This window comes from Epinephelus fuscoguttatus, linkage group LG2 (genome assembly GCF_011397635.1).
Source record: "Epinephelus fuscoguttatus linkage group LG2, E.fuscoguttatus.final_Chr_v1".
Classification (NCBI taxonomy): domain Eukaryota; kingdom Metazoa; phylum Chordata; class Actinopteri; order Perciformes; family Serranidae; genus Epinephelus; species Epinephelus fuscoguttatus.
The window spans coordinates 9,821,600-9,847,304 of NC_064753.1; the positions used below are offsets into that span (position 1 = coordinate 9,821,600).

At 40.0% G+C, this 25,705-nt stretch overlaps 1 protein-coding gene across 3 annotated transcripts in view; it reads right to left on the reverse strand.

Annotated features, from left to right (window-relative positions):
• The window catches only part of mtss1lb (MTSS I-BAR domain containing 2b), a 110,088-nt gene extending 98,763 nt beyond the window's left edge, over positions 1-11,325 (reverse strand). For 2 of the 3 annotated variants that reach the window (XM_049602600.1, XM_049602590.1), the window contains exon 1: positions 10,647-11,325. In XM_049602600.1, coding sequence (XP_049458557.1) covers positions 10,647-10,733 — 87 coding nt within the window. In that variant the 5' untranslated portion in view covers positions 10,734-11,325. The remainder of the gene's footprint in view (positions 1-10,646) is intronic. The other variant, XM_049602606.1, reaches the window with a different exon arrangement.
• Between the last annotated feature and the right edge of the window lie 14,380 nt (positions 11,326-25,705).

Below are 25,705 nucleotides of genomic sequence, written 5' to 3' on the forward strand. Positions count from 1 at the left end.
CATTGTTATGTTGAGACAAAATATGACCTTCAAGGCGTGAATGGCCACTCATCACCCTGATATTACCATCCATAAGAGGCATGGTAGCAGCTTCATATTTTGGATGTGTTTTGCAACTGCAGGGAAAAACAAGAGTAACCCCAAGATGGCGATCCTATGTAGAGGTGAAACAATTAATTGATTAATCAACTTGAAAATGAACTGGCAACAATTAATTGATTAGTTGTTTCAATCATATTTTAAGGAACTAGAATTACTGCTTCACAGTTGTATGGCTCCACTAACCAGTCAAGTTGCAGTTACGATTGTTATGGTCTGGCTACCATCACAAATGAGGAAACACATGGGGAGTTACATAAAAATAAGTAATTTATTTTAACAAAAAATCAAGAATAAACAAAATGACCAAGTATTACTCCATTAAACAGAAGAAACTGGCAAGAAAACACTCTGCCAGGTCAACTCAAGATAATGCAAACTAAACTAAACAAAAATTCAAGTAAATGCAATCAACGCAGCATGGTGCCAGGGGGGAAAAGAAGAAGCACCAAGTTCCCAGGACGGCAGGTTTTAAAGGGCTGAAGACAGTGGCCAGCTGCCTCCAATCACCACGACCAATCAAGCCACCGGCACTCTGAAACAAAACAACATAAACAACACCAACACCAAACCCTAGTGGAGGCCCTGGGGCCGTCCATGTCTGTACAGACTCATATGTAGCCATAATAGTAGACAATGCTTTATACGTTGCTACAAAGAAGCTACAATTTCTAAAACATGGATGCTTCACACACATCTTCAATGCAGCAGCACAGAAGATCTATACAGTCAGCACACAGGTGGACACCCAGGATTAGTGTCACCAATTCAGTATCTGAACAAATGTCTCTCCTTTCGTTCCTGAGATATGACGATGCAAAATAGCCAGAAAATTATTTTTGCAGAACAATATGATGTCACAGTGAAACAGACCCATGACCCTTGGGATTTTAAATGTCTCCACTTCATTTTATCTTATTAGATATTTGTCTGAAATGTTGTCATAATTAGAACTCAAGTAATGACCATAGACTGTAAAAATAATAGATGTAGCTACTGTGACATCAGCCGTTGGTTTGTGGAATTTTGAAACCTTGAGTTGGCATTACAGCTGTTGCCATGTTGGTGTTTTGGAGCCAGAAGGGACTGCATTTGGGTGAGAGATTGAACTGTGAAGGAGTGCAGGGTCACTCTGACTGAGACCAAGGACATTATTGGCAGACAGCCTGTCACTCAAAGTGGCCCACCCTTAAGTATGCATAACTTCAAGACTTTAAAAAATGTAAATGGGTGATTTATATAAAAATTCACCCGTACAGTTGTCACGGAGGGGAAAACTAGCTATAGAAACCAAAACCATTTTAAATATGTTTATTTCTGCTGTAAAGTTGGGCATCTTAACATGGGGGTCTGTGGGGATTGACTGGCTTCTGGAGCTAGCTTCAAGTGGACGTTTAAAGAACTGTCGTTTTTGGCATTTCTGTGTTGGCTTCATTTTTCAGCCTCCGACACTGCCACCTGGTAATGGCCAAAAACATGTTTTGTAAGGTCACAGTGACCTTTGACCACCAAAATCTAATCACTTAATCCATCCGCCCTTCACAGGGTCGCTGGAGGCCGGAGCCAATCTCAACTGACATTGGATGAGAGGTGGGGTACACCCTAGACAAGCAGCCGGTCAATCATACGGCTAACACATAAAGACAATCAACCAATCACGCTCACATGCATCCTAAAATTTAAGGCAGACTGTGCACAATGGCCATCTGCCAACTATTCATGTGTGAACACATCTGCCTATGCAGACACCTGAAGAAGTAATACAGAACCACATGCTGTGTTCATGTCTATTGGAGTTTATCCAGCCCTAAAGAAAGCTTTAATAGAGCTTAAAGAGAGCTGCCAGTGGGTTTGTGGTCTGAATATATACTGTATGTAAATGCATTTTTGGCAGGGAATGATGGGCTGTAGAGGGGTATGACATGCAACAAAGGTCCCCTGCTGGAATCGAAGCAGCATCTTTCCAGGCATATGGTAGCAGTCTTAACCACTCATTACCAGGACACCCCACCATTTAGCACAAGTTGCTCCTATTTTATACAGTCTATGGTTGCGCCACAGAGCAGCCACCTTCATGAAAACACTGTTGCATAGCTGTAGGAACACGAACCCACATGCATGTGAGTGTGTGTGTATGCTTTATGTGAAGTATGGTCAGAGCCAGAACATATAAGCAAAGCAGATGTGTCTAACCAACACAAGTCCCACACTCTTCCTGGTTCCCACTATAACTGAGCTGAGGACTTTGAGGAGGCATCTCTGCACAACTGAAGATAAAAGGAGCCTCGTTTTGAAGCAGAAGTATTTGGTTTGAATCTTTTTAGTTTTGGGCAATCCTCTCAGTCTGCTGACACTATTCTCATGCTTCTCATTTTGAAACTAGGGCTGCAACTAAATCATTTTAATTTAGTCATTTATCGAGACCATAAATATCAAATCAGAAGTTCTCAGAGCTAAAAATAGGATCTTTAAAACTCCTGACCAACAACAATCTACAAATTCAAATGGATTCAATTTACGATAATGACATGTATAGCATAACTTTAAGCACAATCTCAAGGCATAATGACTGCAAGAATATTCTTCATACTACAATATGGAGGAAGACATATACTCTCTGTACAAATACAAGTGTACGCATGGTTAAAATATCTGTAGTAGAGTACAAGTGTACCTGTTTCTTAAAAGCCTTTAAATGCAGTAACAGCTGTATTATTACTACATATGATCAGCTAAATATAACTTGTGATTCAGATTTAAAACTGATGCTGCATGTACAAATCTGTGGCTGAATATTTGAGTATATAAGTGGGCTTATAAGTTTACTACTTAAATGCAATAGAACAGATTTGCATGTGTTTGTATTAGATTTTTAAGGTTAATACTGATGAGGTTCGATATATGGAAGTTTAAAAACACATTTCTGGTCTTCTACTTTCTCAAAACACTAACACACTGACATGAAAAATAAGAGTGATGCTGGAGTTTTTAACATCTTAGACCAAGCACGGTATATTCTATGTGTATCTATAAACCACATCCCTTTTTTGATATTTTACGCAACAAGTAAAGGCTAAAGCATAAATGCAATAATATGCAGATGAAAGTACATGACTACCGTGGTGAGAACAGACTAAAAAGCCTTTATGAACCTTTCACTCCTGTTTCTTAAAGGAGCATTAAATCATATCCTTCTTTATTCTATCCTACTGTGACTGTCAACAAAATATTACATGTACCCAGTGATCACTGGTCCATATAGCCAGCTGACCGTGAACATGACCTCTGTGTCTCATCATATTACCCCTCTGTGACCTGTGTGTGTGCCTGTGTTTGTGCCTGGGTGTGTGGTAATTCACTACAAAGTTTCGAGACATAGCCTCCAGGGATACAACATAATGCTCTTACACACACACACACACACACACACACACACACACACACACACACACACACACACACAGATACACATAATTTACTCTATGAGCATATGGGAAGGTTTCATACTGAAATGGGTATTTCCAATGGAGGACATCCTCATTTTTAAAAACAGAAGGAAGTACGACCACACTGCAACTCTTAACTTCATGACTGATGCTTTGTTGACAACTCTTACTGTAAATCATTATTTGACAATTATCCAGACTATGCAACACAAAAGAGGCCTTTTGCATACATCATGCAAATACATAAAGCTGACACACAAGGAGTGACTGGTTTGCTCTGGGTGGTCGATCTGCTGAGGAGAGAAAGAGGAAGGGAGGACCCTGGGAGGAGCAGGACGAGGAAGAGGAAGATGATGGGGAAAGAGGAAGAAAAAGTGCTTTCTAAACAGCATGAATTCAACCTGCTGACACTGGCAGAGAGCAGAATTTAGCTTGGCTCATGTCGTAAACCTGAGCCTGCATGACACCTAAAACCACCGAGTACAGCATCAGGTCAGTTACTAAAGATGAAACAGTATAATGAGGTTGAGATGGCAGGAAGGCACACTGGCTACAGAGGCTGTCCACACACTGAAGGTAAAGGTACAACTCCAGCTGCATGCTTCAAGGATGTTGCACTAGCTGGTTGAACCTGCAACTTTAATGGCAAAACTGTCTCAGTATTAGAGTTTATTAATAATACTGCTGGATCTTCTAAAATCCAGGCATCTTTGTATCCTCAGAGGAGGCTGCACAAATCTGTCATTGCCTCAAGTGATGTCACCAACAGTCAGCATCAGTTATCGCTGAAGACTACAGCTTTAAACATGAAAATAAATCTGGGGGTATGGAGTTACCAGACCTCAGCAGCTCCTTGTCTCTACTGGGGTAGCTCAAGGCTACACTAGCCACTACACACCGAAATCTAGAAACTGTTGGCCATCAAGTTGCATTGTGGGTAACATATGTGCAATGGTTTTGACAGGAAGAAATATGTGGAATGCTAAATCACTGGAACTGTCTTTTGAGATAGGTTAGGCCACACAAAAAAGGACACAATGAAAGTAATAAGGAAGGCCCTGTCTGGATCTCATATTAATGTATGTTTTGGGGGATCCAATGACAAGTGGACAGTGTTAATTACAAGTTTAAACCCATAAACCAAAAACCAAAACCAGCCCATCCATTTTCATTCCTTTAAGCGTCATTCTGACTTATAATAATATAAATTCTGTAATACCATGAAACAGTGGTATTTTCTGAGACGGTTATCATACTGTAAAAATCTCATACCGTTGCAACCCTCGTTTTGCGTTACCATCCATTTTTTTGCACTATGAAAAGAGACATGTTGAATTCTGGTGACAGCAATGTCTCCAGCTGCACTGACTGAATACAGAGCAGCTAGCAAAAGTGAGGATGTAATAACTGTGCATGGGGCAGTAAAATAATCTGAACTCAAGTGGTCAGTTGGAGATGCATGATAAGCACAGGTGTTAATAGCGATGTGTGTCGGCTGTCCACTTGTGATTGGATCACTCAAAACGCATATTAATACCAGGTCTTAACAGGGCTTTAGACAACAAACGTAGCAGGCTTGGGTGGTATCTATTTTTTCATACCTTCATACCTTCCTGACATTTTACCGGGGTGTACTGCATATGACAGTATCTGTGTGCAGTGCCTATGGTGTTACATTCCACAAGCTCTCTAAGCCTTTTCAGTCTAATAAATAAACAAAATAAACATTCGTAAATCAATTTTCCTTATTAAACTACACACCTTCTGAATTTAAGTTATTTTCTATCCCCAAACTAAGACTGGCCTAACTGCATTGTTAACTCATTATAAAACAAAAAAATCATTTTTAGTTTGTCTTGTTAGTCATCTAAATAGTTAGTCCACTGTTCCAACCATCACCATCTCTGGTTTGGTCAAAATAAACCCTTAGTTCACTGAGTTAAATGTCAAAACCTGCTTGCCCTACATGCTGTTTTTACCCTCTGTCTCTCTTAGCCATTGTTGCCTGGCCGCATCTTCCATACAGTATGTGTTATCCCCACCACTAACAGTCGGCATCTTTCTCAGCTCAGCTGCCTGTTCCACCAACTGACTTCTGGGGGCATGTGCTGTGCTCTACAATACATCGCCAATACAGCATCTTCGTATAAGTTTGCTAAAAGCAATGTCTGTATTTTTGACATTTTTAAAAAATCACACCTTCAGGATTTCTAAATACCCTGACATATCATGATCCCACCTAAGCCTAGACAAAAGGATTAATCAGTTATCAAGAAAGTTGCCAATGAATTTTCTGTCGATCACTGATCTTCTGTTCCAGCTTTACTTTGCTTTCCAAGGCCATCAACTCCTCGCATATAAACTGAATGTCGAAAATGTCAGTGTTACTACTAATTTGCATAAAATGCATATATTACATATTTACATACAAATACAAATTTGTCATTGGTACAGCAACCAAGCAACTCCACATGTTCTGCATCCCTCTGTGGCCTTCATGCGTACATAGTGCATTTGAACGTGAATCTTTTGGGACAGTTGGGGCAGAAAGCGTGCATTGGGATTTCAAAGATGTCTCCTCTGCAGTTACTGTGTTATTGCTCAAGTCTTGCATCCACTCAATAACCAAAGCTGTCAAAACCAGCCTGTTTCCGAGAACCAGTAAAGAAAAAACTATTAATCCATTTGTTTCTTCTGACAAATGGCTTCTTCTTTGTTGAGCTGTAAACACTGATTAAAGCCACATTGTTTCCTGTTGAGTCAAAGGGAGTTTGAGGGCTGATGACTCAATGATTCTCATCCACTCACTGACATTCATTCAGTGCCTCCTTGGGGATTGGACACTTCAGGTTGTAGTGACCCATATATATCAGAGTGAGCTGAATAACATAAACAAGGGATCCATTAGAAACCAAATGAATAATAGATGAAGACGGAGACAGTGTAGGAGAAGGGGAGGCAGGGAGATGCCTTTGAGGTGGCAGTCCTTGACCACCAAATCCCCAATTATATTCTGTATTGTTTGGGTTTGAGCATCAGTGCCTGAGAGAACAGGAGAACTACAAGAAAGATAAAGATAAATAAATGTAGTTAAACTAAATATTTATTATAAATGTGATGTCAGTATTGAAGCTTTGCTGATATTGTTCTTCATGTTCTTGCCTATGAATTGAATCTAAGGGAGCAGTATTATTTTGAGAAGGCCTGGCAATGACAATGCTAATTCTAGGAAAATCAAAGTGTCATCTGAAACCACAGCTTTCTTTAAACTACAATGTGACAACATGCTGCATTGTTGCCCAGGGGGCAGTTCGGCAGTGTCTCCATTCAAAATCCATCTAAAACACTACCTCTGCCAAGAATAAACCATTTTTGTTGGTTATGGGGTTATTTGACAAGAAGCAATTGAGACATTACTTATTGGCCCAATAAAAAAATATGCTGAAACAACAGTACCATGATACCTCTCACTTTGTACCAATCCTGTACTCCGCAAAGCAGCCAGTACAGATGCTGTGTCATAGGTGCTGATGTTGCTATGCAACCAACCTGAATGGTTTTCAGAGGGCAGAACATATTTACAAGTCTGTTATCATCTCAAAATGGTTGTATTTGGCAGAATAACGATTTTCCATTAGCAGGAACCCTTAAAACTGCCTTGATTTATGATCTGCATGGTTGGTGCATCCCATTATACAGCTCTCAGAAGAATCTCCTCCAAAGTACAAATGAATGGCCTGTGTAGCTGGGACCGCTAATGCTTCATCACAGGATAATCAGTGTGAAATATTGTCATCACTGCCATGTCTACAGTCCAGGCAGTGTAGTCAATAAGCGTGACGCCCATGTTACAGAACCTGCCATTCATTTAGACTTCATTTAGTCATTTTAATGTTTTTTTAGTTTGTCAGAAAACAATTTCCTTCACAACTGTCCAGAGCCTAAGTTGATGTCATAAAGTTGTTTGCTCCGTCTCACCAATGGATAAAACCCAAACATATTTAGTTTACTTTACATGAAAACAGCAAATCCCAAAAAAACAATTAAGATTCTGGAACTAATGAAGGTTTGGCATTTTTGCTTGAAAAAATACTTTAAGGATTAACTGATCATCAAAATAGATGCTGATTAATTTTCTGTTCATCAGCATAGCAATTAATCAAATTTTAGCTCTAGTTTCTTCACTTTACACAGACAGCCTGAGTACTTGGTATTAACAATAGATAGTAGTAGCTTAAATGTAATAATTATCAAATGACAGAAATCCTTAATCCAAAATAAGTGAAAGGTGCACTTGCACCCAACATATAGTGATCTGTCAGTTTTTAACAGAGCATAATAATAGTGAGACTCGAAAAGTGTCAAACATACTGCTCATAACATAGTGAGACCTGTTAGAACTGAGCTCTTTAATTCTTTGCATACCTCCTTATATGTCTTATTTTATCTGACCTGTGTTCTCGTGCATCTTGTTATAAAGTTGATAAATACCCAACATTTGATTCTGATATGCTCAAATACAAACACTATGATGGTTAATCCTGCAACTGATTACTCTGAATATACACTTGACCTATCTGACCTTAAAGGCTCAATGTACACACTGGGATTACTTTGGAGGTCCTGATCCAATCACACTTGAAAGTCCACACAAAGTCCAGTTTGATTGATTACTGTGAACAGTGTGCACCATACCCGGGCACAGTACTTTGATCCATTTCCAGGTTCAATTGAAAAGGCAGTCTTGTGTACATAATGTGTACTCGGGTACGGTTCATATTAGGTGCAAAAATCAAATATACCAATACATTAAAGTTGACTACTATTTAACATGAGTATCAGTTGGCAGGTGGATTTTTAAAAGCAATGCCACCGGTCTCTGAAATCTGCATATAAACACAACATGTGCCGATCTCAACCTTTTGAACTGCACCACAGTCATAAGTGATAAAGCAGGAAGACGGGTGAGAGGGTTGTCCTTGACATTGTCACCAAAATATAAAAAAAAGTAGGCATAATGCAGAAGTAGACTCCACTGGCAATGTGCAAGGTGAGCGACGGTGGGGTGGACGGGAAATCGTGCTCAGGCACAGTACAAATCAGTCAAACAAAACACCCTTAGTTACTTTTAAACAGTATTATTCAGCCTGTAAAAACAGTTGTATAATGTCCTCTGTGACTGCAGAAGACTCTTTCTAAAGTTTGGACACATGATTAATGTTATATAATAATAATTATCTTGGCTTGCGCTTGTAGACTTAACATTTTGAACACAAAGTCTGAAATACAAACTGGGGTGGTAGAGTCTAAAAGATGAGTGCATTAACAGGCAGGGATGGTCTAAGAGAAGATGTTATCGGGTGCATGATGGGAAATGTAGGATCCAGTGTTTCTGGAGCTGGACCCATATTAGGGACGAAGAGTCAATCATCTTGGCTTCTGCTGCCTCAATTTTTAACCATTCTTCTTTTAAAATCATGCTTTAGTCAGTCCCCAAACTTTATGGAGGCAAAATGATGAATCACTGGAATGCCCCTTTAAATTGCCCACATTAACTCTGATATCTTTAATCAATCATTTCAGTGTGCACTTGTGGGATCAGATGTGACTGAACTGAAATTGGTGTATACATTTATTTTTATATAAATACACTTTGATGCATGTATTATGTGTTGGATTAGTATTGACTTTATATCCAGGATCAGACTTGTATATCTCTTTCTGCTACTCCCACGTCATGTGTTAATGGATAACAGAAAGCCAATAATCTCTCCTTGTGGCACAATAAGAGTGAAGCGCTGGCCATGACCTCTACCATTTGGGGTCATATGCTTGGTAATAAAATGCGCAGAGTTGGTAGGAGAACAGCATTGTCTTTGATATTTAGAATGGGAGAGACAAAGAGTGAGGGAAGACATGGAATGACAAGCAGACAGAGAGGCATGCAGAGCTGCATGGGCGTCTGACCGGCAGACATATTGACAGAGACTGTATCATGGAGCATTTGATGGACGCTTTCATCCAAAGCATCTTACAGCAGCACGAGTGAATCAGTGCATTTAGCATGGGTGGGTACTGAACCATTAAAGCCTGGCAGTGGTCGCTGTTAATGCCATGCTGGAGCCATCAAGCTGCAGAACCACAGACTGACAGACAGACCGATGGAACAGACAGACAGACAGATAGAAAGGCAGGGAGGCTGAGTGTCTGACGGCTGCGCGGCTTCTCACGCCTTCATGTTTTCCTGCCAGATCAGCCTGACAGAAAATCAATGACGCTGCACTCTCATGGAGACGCACAGTAACCACTGCAAAAGGCGAGAACTAAAGGCTGAATATGCAGCAGTCATGTCTGTAGCCTATGGTTTCTCATACAGAGGCTGCACGACGGTGATGATGATGAAGCATCTCATGTAATTACGCACCCAGGTCCACATGTGTGTGTAACGGAATGTGTGAAAGCTGTTGCCTCACCGGCGTATGGGTCTATTATCGGACACAAAAACTGATCCCATTTTAGAGGCCTCTCTAATGTGCCCCATAAACCCCCTGAGGTGAATGGAGTTCCTGGTTAATTTAGGCAACGGCTACTTACACTGAGCTACCCTTAGAGCCAAAGCGCTCTTACATGCAGGCTATCCAAATTGACACAGAATACAAATGATGTGCGTCTCATTGCAAAATATGCCATGCGCATTGACAAACCTTTGTGAAAACAGCAGACTAACTGTTCTGTGAGTGTGGCACTGCTGTTTTTGCAGGGGAAACGGGGGTGAGCATCACGCCAAGCATGTCCGATAACGGATGCACTGACGTTTACATGCGCAGGCAATATTCTGGGGACAGAGGAGGAGGAGGGGGTCGGGTTTCGCACCAACAACCGCCGCATCACTGTCAGTAAAACGGTGGAATCACTCTCGATCTCAATATTAAATGCCTACAGCCACAGTCAGTTCATTAGTCGAGGTGTGTGTCCAGATATTCTATTTGACACCGAGACAGCAACTTAAATATGATAAGGCTGTCTATTCTCAGGAAGGAGGCACATGTGTTTAACCACGAGCACAGATCCGGTGAATAGTAAAAGCAAGCTTTTATTTACCTTCATGTCGTTGACAATCGCCTGGAATAGACCCCCGAGGGCCCCGCATTCCTTCTCCACGGTCTCCATGTTTGCCAAATCCACCATTCACCGGAATTTGCAAGCGCGCACCAACTGCGCGCTACCAACTCTCAGCAGGAAAAAAAAATGCAAAATGTATTTCCACAAAATTACGACCGGGCTCTCCGGTTTCTCCTTCAAACCGGGAGACCGACAGTAACGGAGGGATGCAGCAAGAACAGGAGGAGGGAGATGAGAAAAAAAGGAAAAGATGCCGACAGAAATGGCTTGCGCTGCGGTCTCTTCCAAGCGAAAGGGAGATGGGTTGTGAGAGAGGAAAGATGGTCTCTCTCTCTTTCTCTGTCTCCGTCTGTCTCTCTCTCTCCCCGGCTCTGGGTCAGTCAGGCGGTGAGACGTTCAGATGGTACCGGGACAACCGCTCATCTTAGCGCAGCCAGCGCTACGCGGAGTCGGTGGGGACGCATGTGAAGGCAGCGGAGAACCGGAGCGGTGGATCGCCGTTCGTGTGTGTGTATATGTCAGGGTCTGTGTCTGTGCGTTCGTGCATGCATGTGCGCGTAGGTAAAGGCAGGCTGTGATTGGTGCAGAGGTGGTGGGCTCAGCGGTGCGGGGAGAGCAGCCAGTAATACGATCCATGCAACTGCAAAGGAGTCAAAAAAAGGAGGCTGGACCACTCTGGACGGCCTGTCACATGGCCACACGCACACACAGGCACACATGCATACACACACACACACAAACACACACCGTAGACCACCAGTAAAAATTTAGCAGGGGTAAATGTCAAATACATTTAGCTACCAGAAGAGTGTGTGCATGTGTGTGGGAATGTGTCCTGATGACCCCTGATTCATGATTTTAAATATTACCTTCATAACCTTTCAATGACCTATCAGGACTGTTATTTGAGAATGCTATTATATGATCCTTCTTTAAAAATGTAGCGGGGCTGATTTCCTATTATCCATTTGGCTTGTTGATATGGAAAATTAGTTCAATAAAAGTACGACAGCCAGGTGGAAAGCAACATTATAAACTAGAGAGATTGGAATTTCTGGCGTTGATGACAACTTCACAAATCTCATCCTATGTAATCTTATTTCATTGCAGGGTTGCAAGCACCGCATTCGCTCAGCCTCTCTCCCTGTTTCTCAGACCACAAATGACACACGAATTAGATAGCTAGGCACCCCACGGTCCCCTCGCCTCACTCCCTGCCGCTGTTCACTGCTTCTCCAGGAGGAGAGCAGGCAGCAGCTCCGGAGCTTCACTTAGCAGCTGTAGCAGCTTAAAGTCAGCTCGGGTGAACCCCCTATTGCCAGGTCAGTGGGCTGGTGTCCAGAAGTGCCAGGTCTAACCTGTGTAACGGCAGCAACAGTACTTTGCTGATCTGGTGGGGAGTCATGGCTGTATTAGCAACTTTTTTTTTCCACCTCCGAAACACTTTGCTGATATTAAGATGTTTTGTTTTGCTTATTGTCAGACTCTCTTTAGACTTTCTCTTTGATAAGTCCGTCTACCTTTTTTTGGTTGCTTTGCTGTGGAAGCTGTTGTTGCAAATACTGGAAAGCAACCGTCTCTGCATGACTCCTCTCCATGGAATCAAGCTTTCACCATCTGAAGGGATGTGCATGTGTACTTGGTTTCGTTAAAAATACAGTAGAAGCACAAAAGTCTTGCAACTGCTGTGGTAAGTTATTTCTTGTGAGATAGCTATTAGCTCATGTCAGCTATTTTCACTATTTCCTGTATCAATATGAGAAGAAAGCTAACTGCTCCTAAATCCCCTCTAATGCAAAAAGGGTTCTGGCAGAAGTTGTGTTTAGAGGACTGCACAATGTTGAAGTTCCACTGAGTGGATTCAACAGACAAGATGTTTCTAATATAAAACAGTTACGTCACATAACCTGCGACGTACTAAACTCAAACCTGCACATATACAGTGAGCTGAAACTCGCTCTGTATAGCAGAGGGGAGTCCTTTCAGATTTACACATTGTCATTTGAGACATCATTATTATAAAAATAATGATGATTGCTGTTAGAAAAAAATACTGAAACTGCATGTCTTGTATGCCATGTCAAATACATGTTTCAAGGATGACTGGGGTTTCATTATAACTCCTATTAATTTTAACATGTCTGTAGTGTAATTCTGTTAAAGCAACAACTAATTTCAGACATGTTTCCCGAGGCAGTTTTTGCATGGGTAGAAATCCTGGAAGTGCCTTTGAATGTCATTCCTTGACATGAACAAAGCTCCTAAACATCATAGTTATATTCACTTTAGGTGAAACTAAGAAAAGACAAGAATAGGAAATACACATCTGCGTAAATCTGGAGGAAAAAAACTGGTACATTTTGTTTGTATGCAAAAAGTACAGTAGAGCAAGCCACCAGGAAGTGAGATGGACTTTGAACACAGTGAGATGTAGCGGCCAAGCTGTAAGTACATTTTCCAGGTCCATCCTTATTTTTATACAGTCTATGGGTCCATCACATGATGCCATGTGGCCAAAAAAGACTTTATCACATAGACTGAAATTGGGAAATTTGTCTGTAAATTGGTGGGTGCATTTTCATAGCATCACAACAACGCATTCTCACTCCGACCTCATCACATATCGACATTTGGTCATGGACTTTCCACGTCCAGATACAACATGCAAGGTATGTTGGTTGATGACGTTCTGAGACGCCATGTCAAGTTCTGCCTGTTACATGCATTATCTTTTTCAAAATACATTTTTGTTTTCACAGGAAATGCAGTTTGCACACAGTCTTTTTCAAAATAAATGCACAATGTGGGTACAACACCGTAAATTGACGTCTTTTTTCCTTCAACAACAAACTCACATGGTTACATTTTGCCAGCACACGCTCATGGTTTGGTTTAGGAGAAAAGAACATGGTTTGGCTTTACAATCTTACAGGAAGTAAGCACCAGTTTCTCAGGTGAAAGTCAGTGGTTGTTGTTCCCATATACCACCCCTCCCGCTCACCCTACTCAGACTTTTGCCGCCTTAACTTTTCTTCTTGTCCCGCTATGTTCCCCCCCAGTGCTGTCGGGCACTGTTAAACTATGATGGGGACCAGCTGGGTGTCATGCACATGAACGGACGGCTTTATTTGTCAGCATCTGATGCTGGAAGTCACTGCCCAAGCGCCGGTTACTGACAACTTCAGAGTGAGACCAGGTTGATCACAACCCCTGCAAAGTGACTTGTTGCGTTAACAGCATTTGTTCCATAAATTCAGTCCAATAACATTTTGAAAGTCTAGAAGAGCCAAATGATGAAATCATATTAGCTGAGAGGTAAACCAGAAGTTTGCCACTTGTCTAGTGAGCCTGCTCTGTTACACACAGGAAGTCGAACATTTTTGGCGTCTTGCGCCACTGAGGATCTTCATAAATAGGGCCAGGCTCCAATGCTGTATCCAGTTCTGTTCATACATTCATAACTTAAAGTGTTTAAGTCACATGATACTGTAAGCAACCTGAATCATGGTTCAAAGGTCAAAGGTCACAGTGCCCTGGATATTCTTGTGACCACAGATGAATCATGTCAGAAAGAAGTGCTGGGAAATCAGACAGGAATAGATAGTTGTAATGGGATCCTTTTCTTGGAGTGGTTTCATGCAGTAAGATGTTATTGTCACATGATAACCACATGATGATTTCAGAACACAGTGTTTTAATATTACATTTTTATTGGCCTTAGTGTCAAGCTGAAGGAAGCCAAGAGGTGATTAACTCCCCTCAAAATACATCGAAGAATTCAAAATATGCGTTCCAACCTGGAAATTTTTTTAAATATTCCTAAAAAACTAGGACATTTATTACCTTTTAGGACTCCTTGTATCCAGTGAGCAAATGACAGGCATGACACACTGTGTTATGTGTAGACAGGATCTCAGGAACACACACACACACACACACACACACACACACACACACACACACACACACACACACACATGCTCAGCTCAAATCTCATGCCAAATTTCAGCATCCTGAGAGAGACCTCATATGGATACAAGAGAGGACACGCCCATGTGAGCATCTCCAGTGTGTGTGTTTGTGTGTGTGTGTGTACAAATACCATATGTGCACTATATATGTTTGCAAGCATTCATGTGGCTACCATGGTCCTCTGTGGTGACCTTGACAGAGGGAAGGATGTAACAGATATCACATAGCCAGTGCTTTTCTTGTCTTAGCCTAACCCTTCCTGTGTGTTCAAATGTGTCCTGCATACACTTGGTTCACACACTCTCCGGACACCATAAGACCCAGCAGATTTACCAGTCCCCCTGTACTTGGCAGAAAACTGAGGAGCACGTGCTCAGTCGCAACAAAATCCTCCTTTGGCTCTCATTATCTCCCACGAGGCCTTTCCTGAAAACATACTTCAAAGAGTCATGAAAACAGAGTGGGTGTATTAACAGCTGGGTATGGTAAAGTGACACATTCCAGCCAGGTTAAATCAATTGGACAAGGTTTTACTGCATTCCTAACTGTGGACCTGCTTTCTATTTAAAGATGTCTCACACACAGCTACTGGAGGGCCAGACTGTCCCTTCTGTCTCCCTTCATACAAAGAAAATCCTCACCTGTTATCCTCTTGCCATTGGACCTTAAAATCTACCAATTGTCCCCCCAAAATGCCACCAATTGTCCATTTTGTTGTAGGCACTGTCATGTATAAGTGTCCAAACATACAAGATTTAAAAAAAAATATATTGTAACATAAGACAAAAACAACAAAAAAGTGTTCAGGGCCTTCACACTCCGAACTCATCAAATACTGACACTTGTTCAGTGGCCCTCTGTGTCTGAACCTGACACCCTGTGGCACCCTTTGACGTCCAAGCACCTGAGGGAGAATAAAGAGCGAAAGTGCATGGTCAAACACAAGACTTTCACCACTGTTTGTGTCCCATGTGAAAACAAAAGTCAACATTGAGTTTAACTACATAATGTTGTATGTCATGTGACGTAACAAACAATAGTAACAAACACCAAGGAGCAGAAACTGCACATTTTCTGTTAGAGAGTAAGTTTATTTTAAAAAGACTGATGAACTGATGAGCATGAAACGAGTGGAAACTGACATGTATGTTCTCACATACCACACTCTCACACCTTGTCCTTACAATAAACAAGCGTCTGACTTTCGTGTCGCATCATGTTACATTGGATGCTCTCTGTCCACACTAGATCCATTACTTATGGAATTCCGTAACGTGATGTAAACATACCACTTACCTAGCAGCTGCGGTCTCAGAGTAACTACTGAAAATATGGGTGAGTATGCACTTCTTTATTATTCATATTCACATCACAGGTAACGTACAGATATCATTGTTGTAGCTACCAAACTGTATCTTCCATCTTCAATTTGTAAAAGAAGCTAGCTTGCTAGCAAGCTCTGCTGAGTGATGAGGAGGTATATAGCTAAATCCGCATTTCAAAGATGTGAATCAGCCACTCCTCCTCCATTGTGGCGCTTTCAATGCAAGCAACAGGAGTAAAAATAGAAACAAGGTGTCCAACAAAAATTAAGCTCATAATGGTGTGCTGCATCGCATTGTGTCACGCTGTGCCACTTGTGGACAGTTAGGACAGTCCAGTAGAAAACAATGCAATGATTTAGTTGCTGATGCTTTCTTGTATTGCAACCAGTTAGGACACAGTGTGACACTAGCCAGCCGACATGACTCATAGAATCCCAGAGACAAATTGCAGCTAGTAGCAGTAATAACACAAACCTGGACACCAAGTTAGGTCTTGCAGTTAGTGTGAAATGAACTTTGAAAGGGTTGCAGACTATCAAAGTGCAGCACAGATTAAAAGCACAGAGGCCACCCTCACACAACTAATATTAACAATAAAAAAAAAGTGGCATTAACATATATGGAATTCCTGCTGTTTTCCTGCTGCAGAAGAGCACTGAAGCCAACTCTTTTTGGATATCATAGTGATGACCACCTCCCTTAATTTAATGTTGCTAAGCCTGTCAAGTTCCCTGTTCTTATACATGCAGTTTACAACAGTGTTACCACTTATAAAAAGTAAAGAAGAAGTTTTTAATGATCGTCTTAATATGCTGAAATGTTAGATAATACCAGACACCTTCAGCCATGGAACACGGTTTTACTTCACTCTGTTTTAAACTCTTATGTGAGGGTCCACTTATTACGTTCCTTCTGGAGCTTTCAGCCCTATCTAATGACCTTCATCATTGGATGGAGTTTGTTCAGTTTTCATGGGTGAAGAAGTAGTATTTTTTAATAAATAAATACTTTATCAATAAAAAACAATATATTAATAAGAACTACATGGTTCACTATAATGATTAAAATTATTATATTAAATACAATATATTAGTATAAATAATAAAAACATAATATTCCATATTCATATAAAATAAGAGGACATATTTCTCAATTATTTGCTTCATAAGAGGAGTTACGGTTGTTAATAAATACATCAATAAATGTTTAATGTGTCCTGATATCCATGTACACCCACATATGTTAATGTATTATATACCATTCATGAATTATTTTTCAGCCTTGCCTTTAGGGAACCTGCAAGACTGTAAATTCATGGTTTATAATATGAATGCAAATCAGTTGTATAAAACAGTTGACTGAGATATTATAACATACTACATAGGGTCACATGCCTGGCACAACACCTAAAGCAAACAGCCTCTAACATTAGTGTCCATCAGGATGTCTTCTGTTTGTAGAAACAGATTGGAAACAGTGGAAATGTTTAATAGAACAGCTGAGATGAGACAGACGTTCTCATTAATTCCTTTAGGAGGCTGTAATGTTGGTCCTACTGCACTTTATAATTCAGTCCACTCACACTCTCAATGCTGACATTTCTTTCAATTGATCAGTCAGCTTATTGGTGCTGTTTGAGTCCAATACACCATGTGCACTCTTTCACTGTTTTAGAGACAAACTTTCAGTCTCATAACCATTGTCAGGGCGTACAGTGTGGATGTTTGTTTTCAACATTTTAATCATTTTTGGTCTCAAAACATTTGCCTGCTACTATCTTCACCTGTTCATGAGCAGATAATCTGGAAGCTATGCACCTGCTGACAGTTAAACTGAAGGTCTTACCGCAGGCAGTGAAGTATGAGAAATAAATTGAGAAAATGGGAATATTTTTCACTGTGCCTTAAAATGTATTGTGTTTGAAATGCTTGTGGTAAAATTGTGCAGAGGATGAGTCAGTGGGTTTTAAAGTGGCATTTATACATGCCCTAAAAAGAGTTAGCATGCAAGATGTGAATCACATATGACAAAGCTGAGCCTATATGGAGTCAGCGTAGCATGAACATGTTTCTGTTTTAAGCGATGAATGTGAAATTAAAAGAGACACACATCCAGCACAAAGGAAGCTTCAGCCTACCTCTCATTTAAACCACTTACTGCAGTCACCTCACATAATTTTGCTTAGAGTGGAAATTACTTAGAATATTATTGTCACAAGCTCACAGGGTTTAAAACCTACACCAAATCCAGTCTTAATTTATATTATCTTCATGAATAATATAGCTGAGACTGAATCTTGAAACTGAGACTTTGGAATTTGAAAATTTAATGTCAAGTCACAATAATTAAAAGTGAATGTCTGTTTTATTCTACACTGTTGATATAATCAAAGCATTAGATCTTTAGAAAAATCACAGATGTACTTCTTCTGTAGTGTCTATATATTTTTAGAATTCATGTCGTGACTCAATGAATTTTGGAGTGAAAGCGGCTTCCAGCTTTGTGTTGTGGTGGACTCAGACCCATGTCCCTGGGTGGGGTCAGGGGTCAGATGTCAGCTGACCGTGAAATCTGCTGACGATACATTTCTTTTGAGAGGAAGCAGCAGCAGAACTTGAGCAACTGATGTTGCCAACTGAAAGCAGATGTGAGCAGTTCTCAACACAACAGTATATGGCAAAATGTGAACGTAGGTGGGTGTCATTGGGTGAGATGCTGATTTATCATCAGCGGGAAGTTCTTTCTAAGTGAGCTAAGGAGGATTTTTTGTTTTGTTTTTGGTCGAAGAGGATCTAAAACCAGCAGTGACCCTTGCTACTGTAGCATTTATCAGCAATAAAATTACAGAAAGCAGATTGGATATGTTAAATAAAGGCATGTACTTCTACTGGTAACTGAATAGTCACAGCTTTGGTTTCACAGTTGGATAACACATAAAAATAAAGAATAAATAAATAATTTTGAATCATCTGTCATGGTGATACAGGAGGTGGACACAACATGCACACAGTGCACTCTCAAAATGTTTCTTTAGGAACTGCCCCTCATGGTTTACTTCCAGTACCAACATTCAGTGCCAGCGCTGAAAGTGATGTGCCCTTTATGTAGGGAAGCTGAGAGTCAGGATTTGGAGGTTGGGGAGCTGGATGTGTGGCTGCAAGTCTGACCTTCCTGCAGGAGACCTGAGGTTGCACCCTATCGCAGGCTTGCAGGTAATGCTTTACTTTTCATCAACCATAACCATAATCTTTCCCTATGGTTAACTCAGTGTTTTAGTTGCCTGCACTTACCAAATGGTAACAAAGTTTGCATTGAACACATTCCAGAGTGTTGGTCCAAATCACTGTTACAAAATAAAAATGATTTGTGATCTGAGACTTATGGTTAAAGGAATACTTCACCCGCAAAGACCATTTATATATTAATTACGCATTTGATGTTACATAAAGTTTGTGAAGAAAACTTTGTTTTTCTCTCATGCCTCCACAATGATTGAAGAATCAAAAAATGGAGAAAATTCTCTATGAATTAAGGTTATAGGGGTCCATGTTTAACAGCAGCAAAACTACTTTCAAACATTTGTTTGCAAACTCAAACAGAACTTGTGCAGTTTAATCCATGCCTTATTTACCCAGTCATATGCTCAGTACTTCCAGAGCAAAAAGCCCTTACCGATGGGGAACTGAACAGAAATTAAAACTTATCTTTACTCTTTAAAGCCAGACTCCATTGACAAAAACAATAATTTTACCATGCTGAACAATAAAGCTGCTGGTCTGACACTGCCTAGATCTGTAGTTCGTTTGTGTTATTGTGAGACTTTGTTTAATCCGATCTAACCCCAAAGTCACATAATAACACAACCAAACTAACTGATCGAGGCAGCAGTAGAACAGGAGCTACCATGTTCAGCAAGGTAAAAATGATTGTTTTTTCTAAGGAGTCTGGTTTTGAACACAGCACAGATCAAGTTTCCCTTTCCGTTCAGTTTTCAGTTGGAAAGGGCTGTCTGACTGGATGAATGAGATTTAGATCACGCTGCGTGAGTTGTGAAAGTGTAACAGGTATTCCGATATAGTTTTGTTGCTGTTAAAGCGGCCCCCTATGACTCCAATTCATCAAGAATTTTCTCCATTTTTGGATTCTTCTTTAACCAGAGGCATGTGAGAAAAACAAAATTTACTTTACAAATTCAACAGAACATGAGGTGAGTAACTGAAACACAAAAAGTCATTTGTGGGGGTGAAGTATCCCTTTAAGGTTATATTAGGTTTAGCCAGTATCGTAGAGATACCGAGGTGAACCAGTCCTTCCAAACTCAATTAAACAAACTACACACAAACTTAAATAACTGAGTCTCTAGAAATCTTCCAGCGAAAATACTTTAGGCAATGAAAAAATATTTTAGGAAATCAGCTCACTGTGTTATTCAACGGTGAACTTAAGCATTACTGTTCTGTATCTCAACATGAAGGTCTGGGTGCTGTCAGAGCACTTTCTACACTGCCTGGAATAAAAAAAAAAATCCACTAAGTCTCAGTAGAAAAACAAATGTTGCTGAGAAAATAATAAAGTACAGTAAAAACACATTGACAGTGTGTAGAATCTCTGTGTCCTGTTTCTCATGTTTATTAATCCGCAGTTGTCTTTCCCCATAATCCTGGGATGCTGGAAAAAACATGAAGGTATACTGAGACTGGTGCAATATTTTTTTTACCCCAATCCTCCATTGATGTCACTTTTTTTCTCATCTTATGTTCTCACTCCCTTTTTTTTATTTTTTGATCATGCTTTTCTCTCCCTCATTTCCAAAGTCACTTCCTCTCTGCCTGCTGAGTAAGTCTCTGTGTCTGTCAAGTGTCAGACTAGACAGAATAAAGAGTTGCACGGAGGGTAGAGGAGAGGGTAGGAAACAAAGATTGGAAAGCTCAAAAAAAGGAGTGTGAGAGATTGCCATATAGAAGAGGGTAGATAAAGGAGGGAGAGGAGTACAGGAGAGACCCCAATTTTTATTACCCTACTGCACGCCTCCTCCTCCTCCTCCTCCTCCTCTGTATGGCAGAGCAGAATGTAGGTCTGCGCTTGCCTACAGCCATCAGCAACAATCAGTTCTGCCCCAGTTACTGACGCATCTCACAGACTAAACACACACACACACACACACATACACACGTACGTCACAACACGCAGACATGCACATAGAAACAGACACACTTACAATATGCTTGCAGAAACACACACAAACAGAGCAGTCTCAGAAGAACACACACGCTGGCATGATTTGCAACACGCCTGCACAGACGTATGTGAACATCTGAAAATGATCATGTCTCTCGCTTTAACAGAGAGAGAGGATTTGGACGAACAAGGTTAAAATTCTAATTAAAATAATGCTATTATTGTGCACGTTTATCTGATGCAGACACACACACACACACACACACACACACACGCACGCACACATGCACATGGCAGTCTGGTCAAGCTCAGCCTGCTGACTGAGCCTGCTGAAGTTACTGTAACTGCTGAAATGTGAAGAATGTGGACTGATGTTTTGCTTTTTAAAAACTAGACTCGGATATAAATATTTTTAGATTACAGCTGTGAGAACCAAGATACTGTATGTGTGCCTTTAGAGTGAGTATCTTTTTTACTACTTCAGAAATGTACGTTTTTAGTTTCCATAAAGGAAAAACCACACACTGTCAGAGATGGCCATGCACATTGACTGACTGATACCAGTTTAACATTTATGTCAGTTGGGTGCCATTTTATATGAGCAAGTCAGTGTGAAAGACTGAACAGGTCCACAACACCTGGTAAAAGTCTCATTTTTTAATCATAAAGTGTTTAGAATATATTTGTCTTTTTTGCCATCAACAAACCAGTATCAAACAGCATGAAAGGTATTGTCAGTAACTGTAAACACGCTCACCAGTAAAAGTGAAAGCCAGCGCCAGCTTCCCTGTTGTTTGACATTTTGCCTCAATATATTTGTGTTTTTTTGATGCTGTGTCTCTTGAGCCCATTTCCCACTGGACCAAAAATCCGCTAAAAACCCACAAACATCTGGTTACAATTGGCATTCACTCTCGAGAACGATTTGATCTGTGGTAGTCACAGGTATTTGTCAGCTCCAGCTCCAATTGGCTCCGAGTGGCAGTGATGGAAGCACAGCATCTGGGTTGATGGGCAAATTTTTAGCCCCCTTGCTGGCATGATGCAGTGAGTGGCCACCACAAAATACCGTCTGTCTCTGTTTGAGCAGCAATCAAATAATCTGTTCAAAATTTAGTAGGTGCCAAGTTTGAGAGAGAGGCTGAATAAGTAAGAGATATTAAAAAGAAGTAACCATCTTAACATTTTCACTGGGCTCTGTGCTGCTTTCTGATGTTTACTTACCTGTTTTCGTCGATGATGTCGAATGTGACGCACCAGTTTTAAAAAAAAACATAAAGGCATACTCATCTGCTGTAGAAACAGCTGTGGTCTGCGGGCAATGGGAAAGCAGTCTGTCGCCTATTGAAGAGTTTCCCCGCATTTAAGAAGACAGCATACACATGCTAATTTGGGTTGGAAAGGGTATTGGATGCTGGCTGCTTACGGTCTTGAACCTTGTTGCTTTGTTTTTAAAAAGCCCCAACCTCACCTGAGAGCTGTGGAGGTACACACCCATAAATGTCCTGAGCACAAATAATGAGAAGAAAACAAGATAATAAGACACCACTACACTCTTCTGGTGGTCTTGTAGGTGATGAAGTTTAAACAAGCTGTAAACACATCATGTCATCATTTTTCATGGCAAACATGTTAGTAAACATTTAATTATTCACACACACAGCTGTTAAGTGGCAACATTATCATTCATTTAGAGTCATGTTTTGGGCCACCTGACAAAGGTTATTCCAATATTCATTCTCTTTCACCAACATTTTGAGGTGCATGTAAGAGTTATGCCTCTAGTGGTTTACATAGACTGCAGTCCTATTGTGTTGGTACATTCCTTAGATGCCCAGATCTGATTCTAATATGCCTGTGTTTCTGCAGGCATATGATCTTAACATGTGCCTTATTAAAAGAGCAGCCAATGTAAAAGGCTTTACGGGAGGTGATGGCCTTTGCCCAGTCTCATGGTGTGTTGCCTTGACGTGTGTGTGCTCCACCTGTGCTGTCTTGAAGATGCTCAAGGTTGTATTAACTTCAATAAAAGTCTCCAGCATTTCATTGGATTATGTGTTATTTTTGTTCTTTTACACCTTTCTGCACTTTTTCCCATCAGAATTTGATAAATTAGGAAATTTATGGGCAGGATTAAAAGTCTGAGATGGGCTGGATATGTCAGACGTTTAATATATATGCAAACTGTAAGAGCCTGTTACAAGCACCTCTTCATCTAATCAGTACAAGTCATTGTTAACATTGTGCTGACTGGAGAGGCTGTGGTTGCTTAATGACAGAAGTCGAGAATGGCTGACTGGTGGGAATGTTTTGTGAAGCAGCTGCAGCTGTCATGTATGATAACTTTAGGTTTGTTTCCATTAATGTTGCTAATAGACTAGACTTTAATTTAATTGACTTTGCCACATTGTACCGTGTACTGTGTACTTGTTTCCTCTGAGGCTCCAGGCATCTAAACTCAGTGTGTTGGTTCAGTTATTGTGTGGGTCTAATTCTCAGAGTGCCCCAGGCACAAGGACCGACTTCACATATACATTCATGACATTGATGGTTGTCTCTTGTGGGTTTGCAGTCCTTTTTATTAATTCACACAAACCAGGAAATGAATTCAGCATCCCTTCCAGGTCAGTTCTTGGACGACGGCAAATGCTCCATGTGGTCCTCCTTAAACTTTTGACCTTTCCTTTCACATTAAAATACTGTAAAGTACACTGTAAATGCATTTTATTGTGCACTGGAGACAAATTTCCTCATACTAGGTCTGGCACTGGTGTTAACAGGACATGTTGAGGGCAGGAAAAATATGGTGCAGTGCTACTACCTTCATTATATAAGCCACTGTCAATCAATCACCCCCCGAAAAAAAAGGAAAAGAAAGAGAGGACAAATCATTCATTTTCTATATTTCTCATTTTCCCATTATAAAATTGGTTCTCTGAATGGAAAAAACAAAAACAAACAAAACAGATCACCTGTGCTTATATGACACACTTTTCACAAGCATCCCGAGCTGTAGTTTAAAGGTCCTCACTGTTGGAATTTCTGTAAATAAATCATTGTGAAGTGAATCATCATGATGCCCATCTGGGCTGCTCTCTATAGGTCCCATGAGATGGTCTGTGTTTTTGTTTCATTACAGCCTGTCAGTGTGATCTCATGCACATTACCTCCAGTTTGTGAAACACACAGTTTATAACAAGCAGAACAAAATGTGACTGTGTTGTATTTTGTAAAACACTAAAATACATATTAACGTCTAATGAGCATGAAAATGTTACCACAATCATTTTAGATTTATTTATTTATTTATTATGTTTGCATGGTCTCCTAGTTTTTGGGCATGACATGAGACTGACATCACTTCCTGTTGTTCCTGGTTCAACTAATTCGCAACCTTGTATTATCATCAAGGGAAATGAGGTGATATAATCGTTCACAACCACGTTCTTTAACTATAATGAAGTTTTTTATGCTCTTAATATAATTGATATAATTAGACCTTACTTATTAAACCTTTTGATTAGATATAATTTTAACAAATTAATAGTGAAGATGAAAGAAAAATGCAGAGAAACATCATACAGGGAGTTAAAAAAAAGATATACTGTATAATGCTGATATAATATATCTAACTGATGATTGCTGTGATCTTACAGATATTTTCTTTAATGTTTTAGGTTATTCTGTTGATTGGAGCATCTGATGGAAGACACATTTCAGTGTGAAAGGACAATAAAGTTTTTTTTCTCATCTTGTCTTCTTGGAAAAAAAATATAGCTGATGTTAAAGGAATACTCTGACGATTTGGGAGTTATGCCTTTTCGCTATCATTTTCATATTGAGACAACATGATCGACATCTTTTTTATGTCTGTATGTCCAGTGGCTGGGTCTCAGCGGTTAGCATTGCGGCTTAGCTTAGCGAATACAATTTAAGTCTATGGGGGTCAGTAGCCTACTCGGTAAAAGTGAACAAATAAACGTTACAGAAACCCTGAAGCTGGCACTTCTGCACCTGCATTTAAAATAAACATGTTTAAACATTAATTCGAAAAACGAGAGTCCTTTTTTTTAAGTTTTTTTTTTAAAGATATTTTTGGGGGCATTTTTTTATGGGGTGCCATTTGTAAAGTGGCTCACGCTGAAAATAACATCAACATTTTGCCACATTTAGCTTCAAACAATGTTTAAAAAAGTGTGAATTTTTTAACGTCACCTTTTACCACATTTACAGCAATATTTGTTAACTTCGAAATATATTAAATAGTTAAATCTAAATATTAAATGTGGCACCTAAATGTTAAATGTTAAATGTTAAATCTAAATATTAAATCTAAATCTAAATCTAAATGTTAAATCTAAATGCTAAATATAAATGTTAAATCTAAATGCTAAATATAAATATAAATGTTAAATCTAAATATTAAATCTAAATGTTAAATCTAAATCTAAATCTAAATGCTAAATGTTAAATCTAAATGTTCAGGGTGAAACTAAATATTTAGCCAATATGCAAATTCACACTGCCGGTCACCGGAAGTACCAAAATAAAAGCTCGAGATGG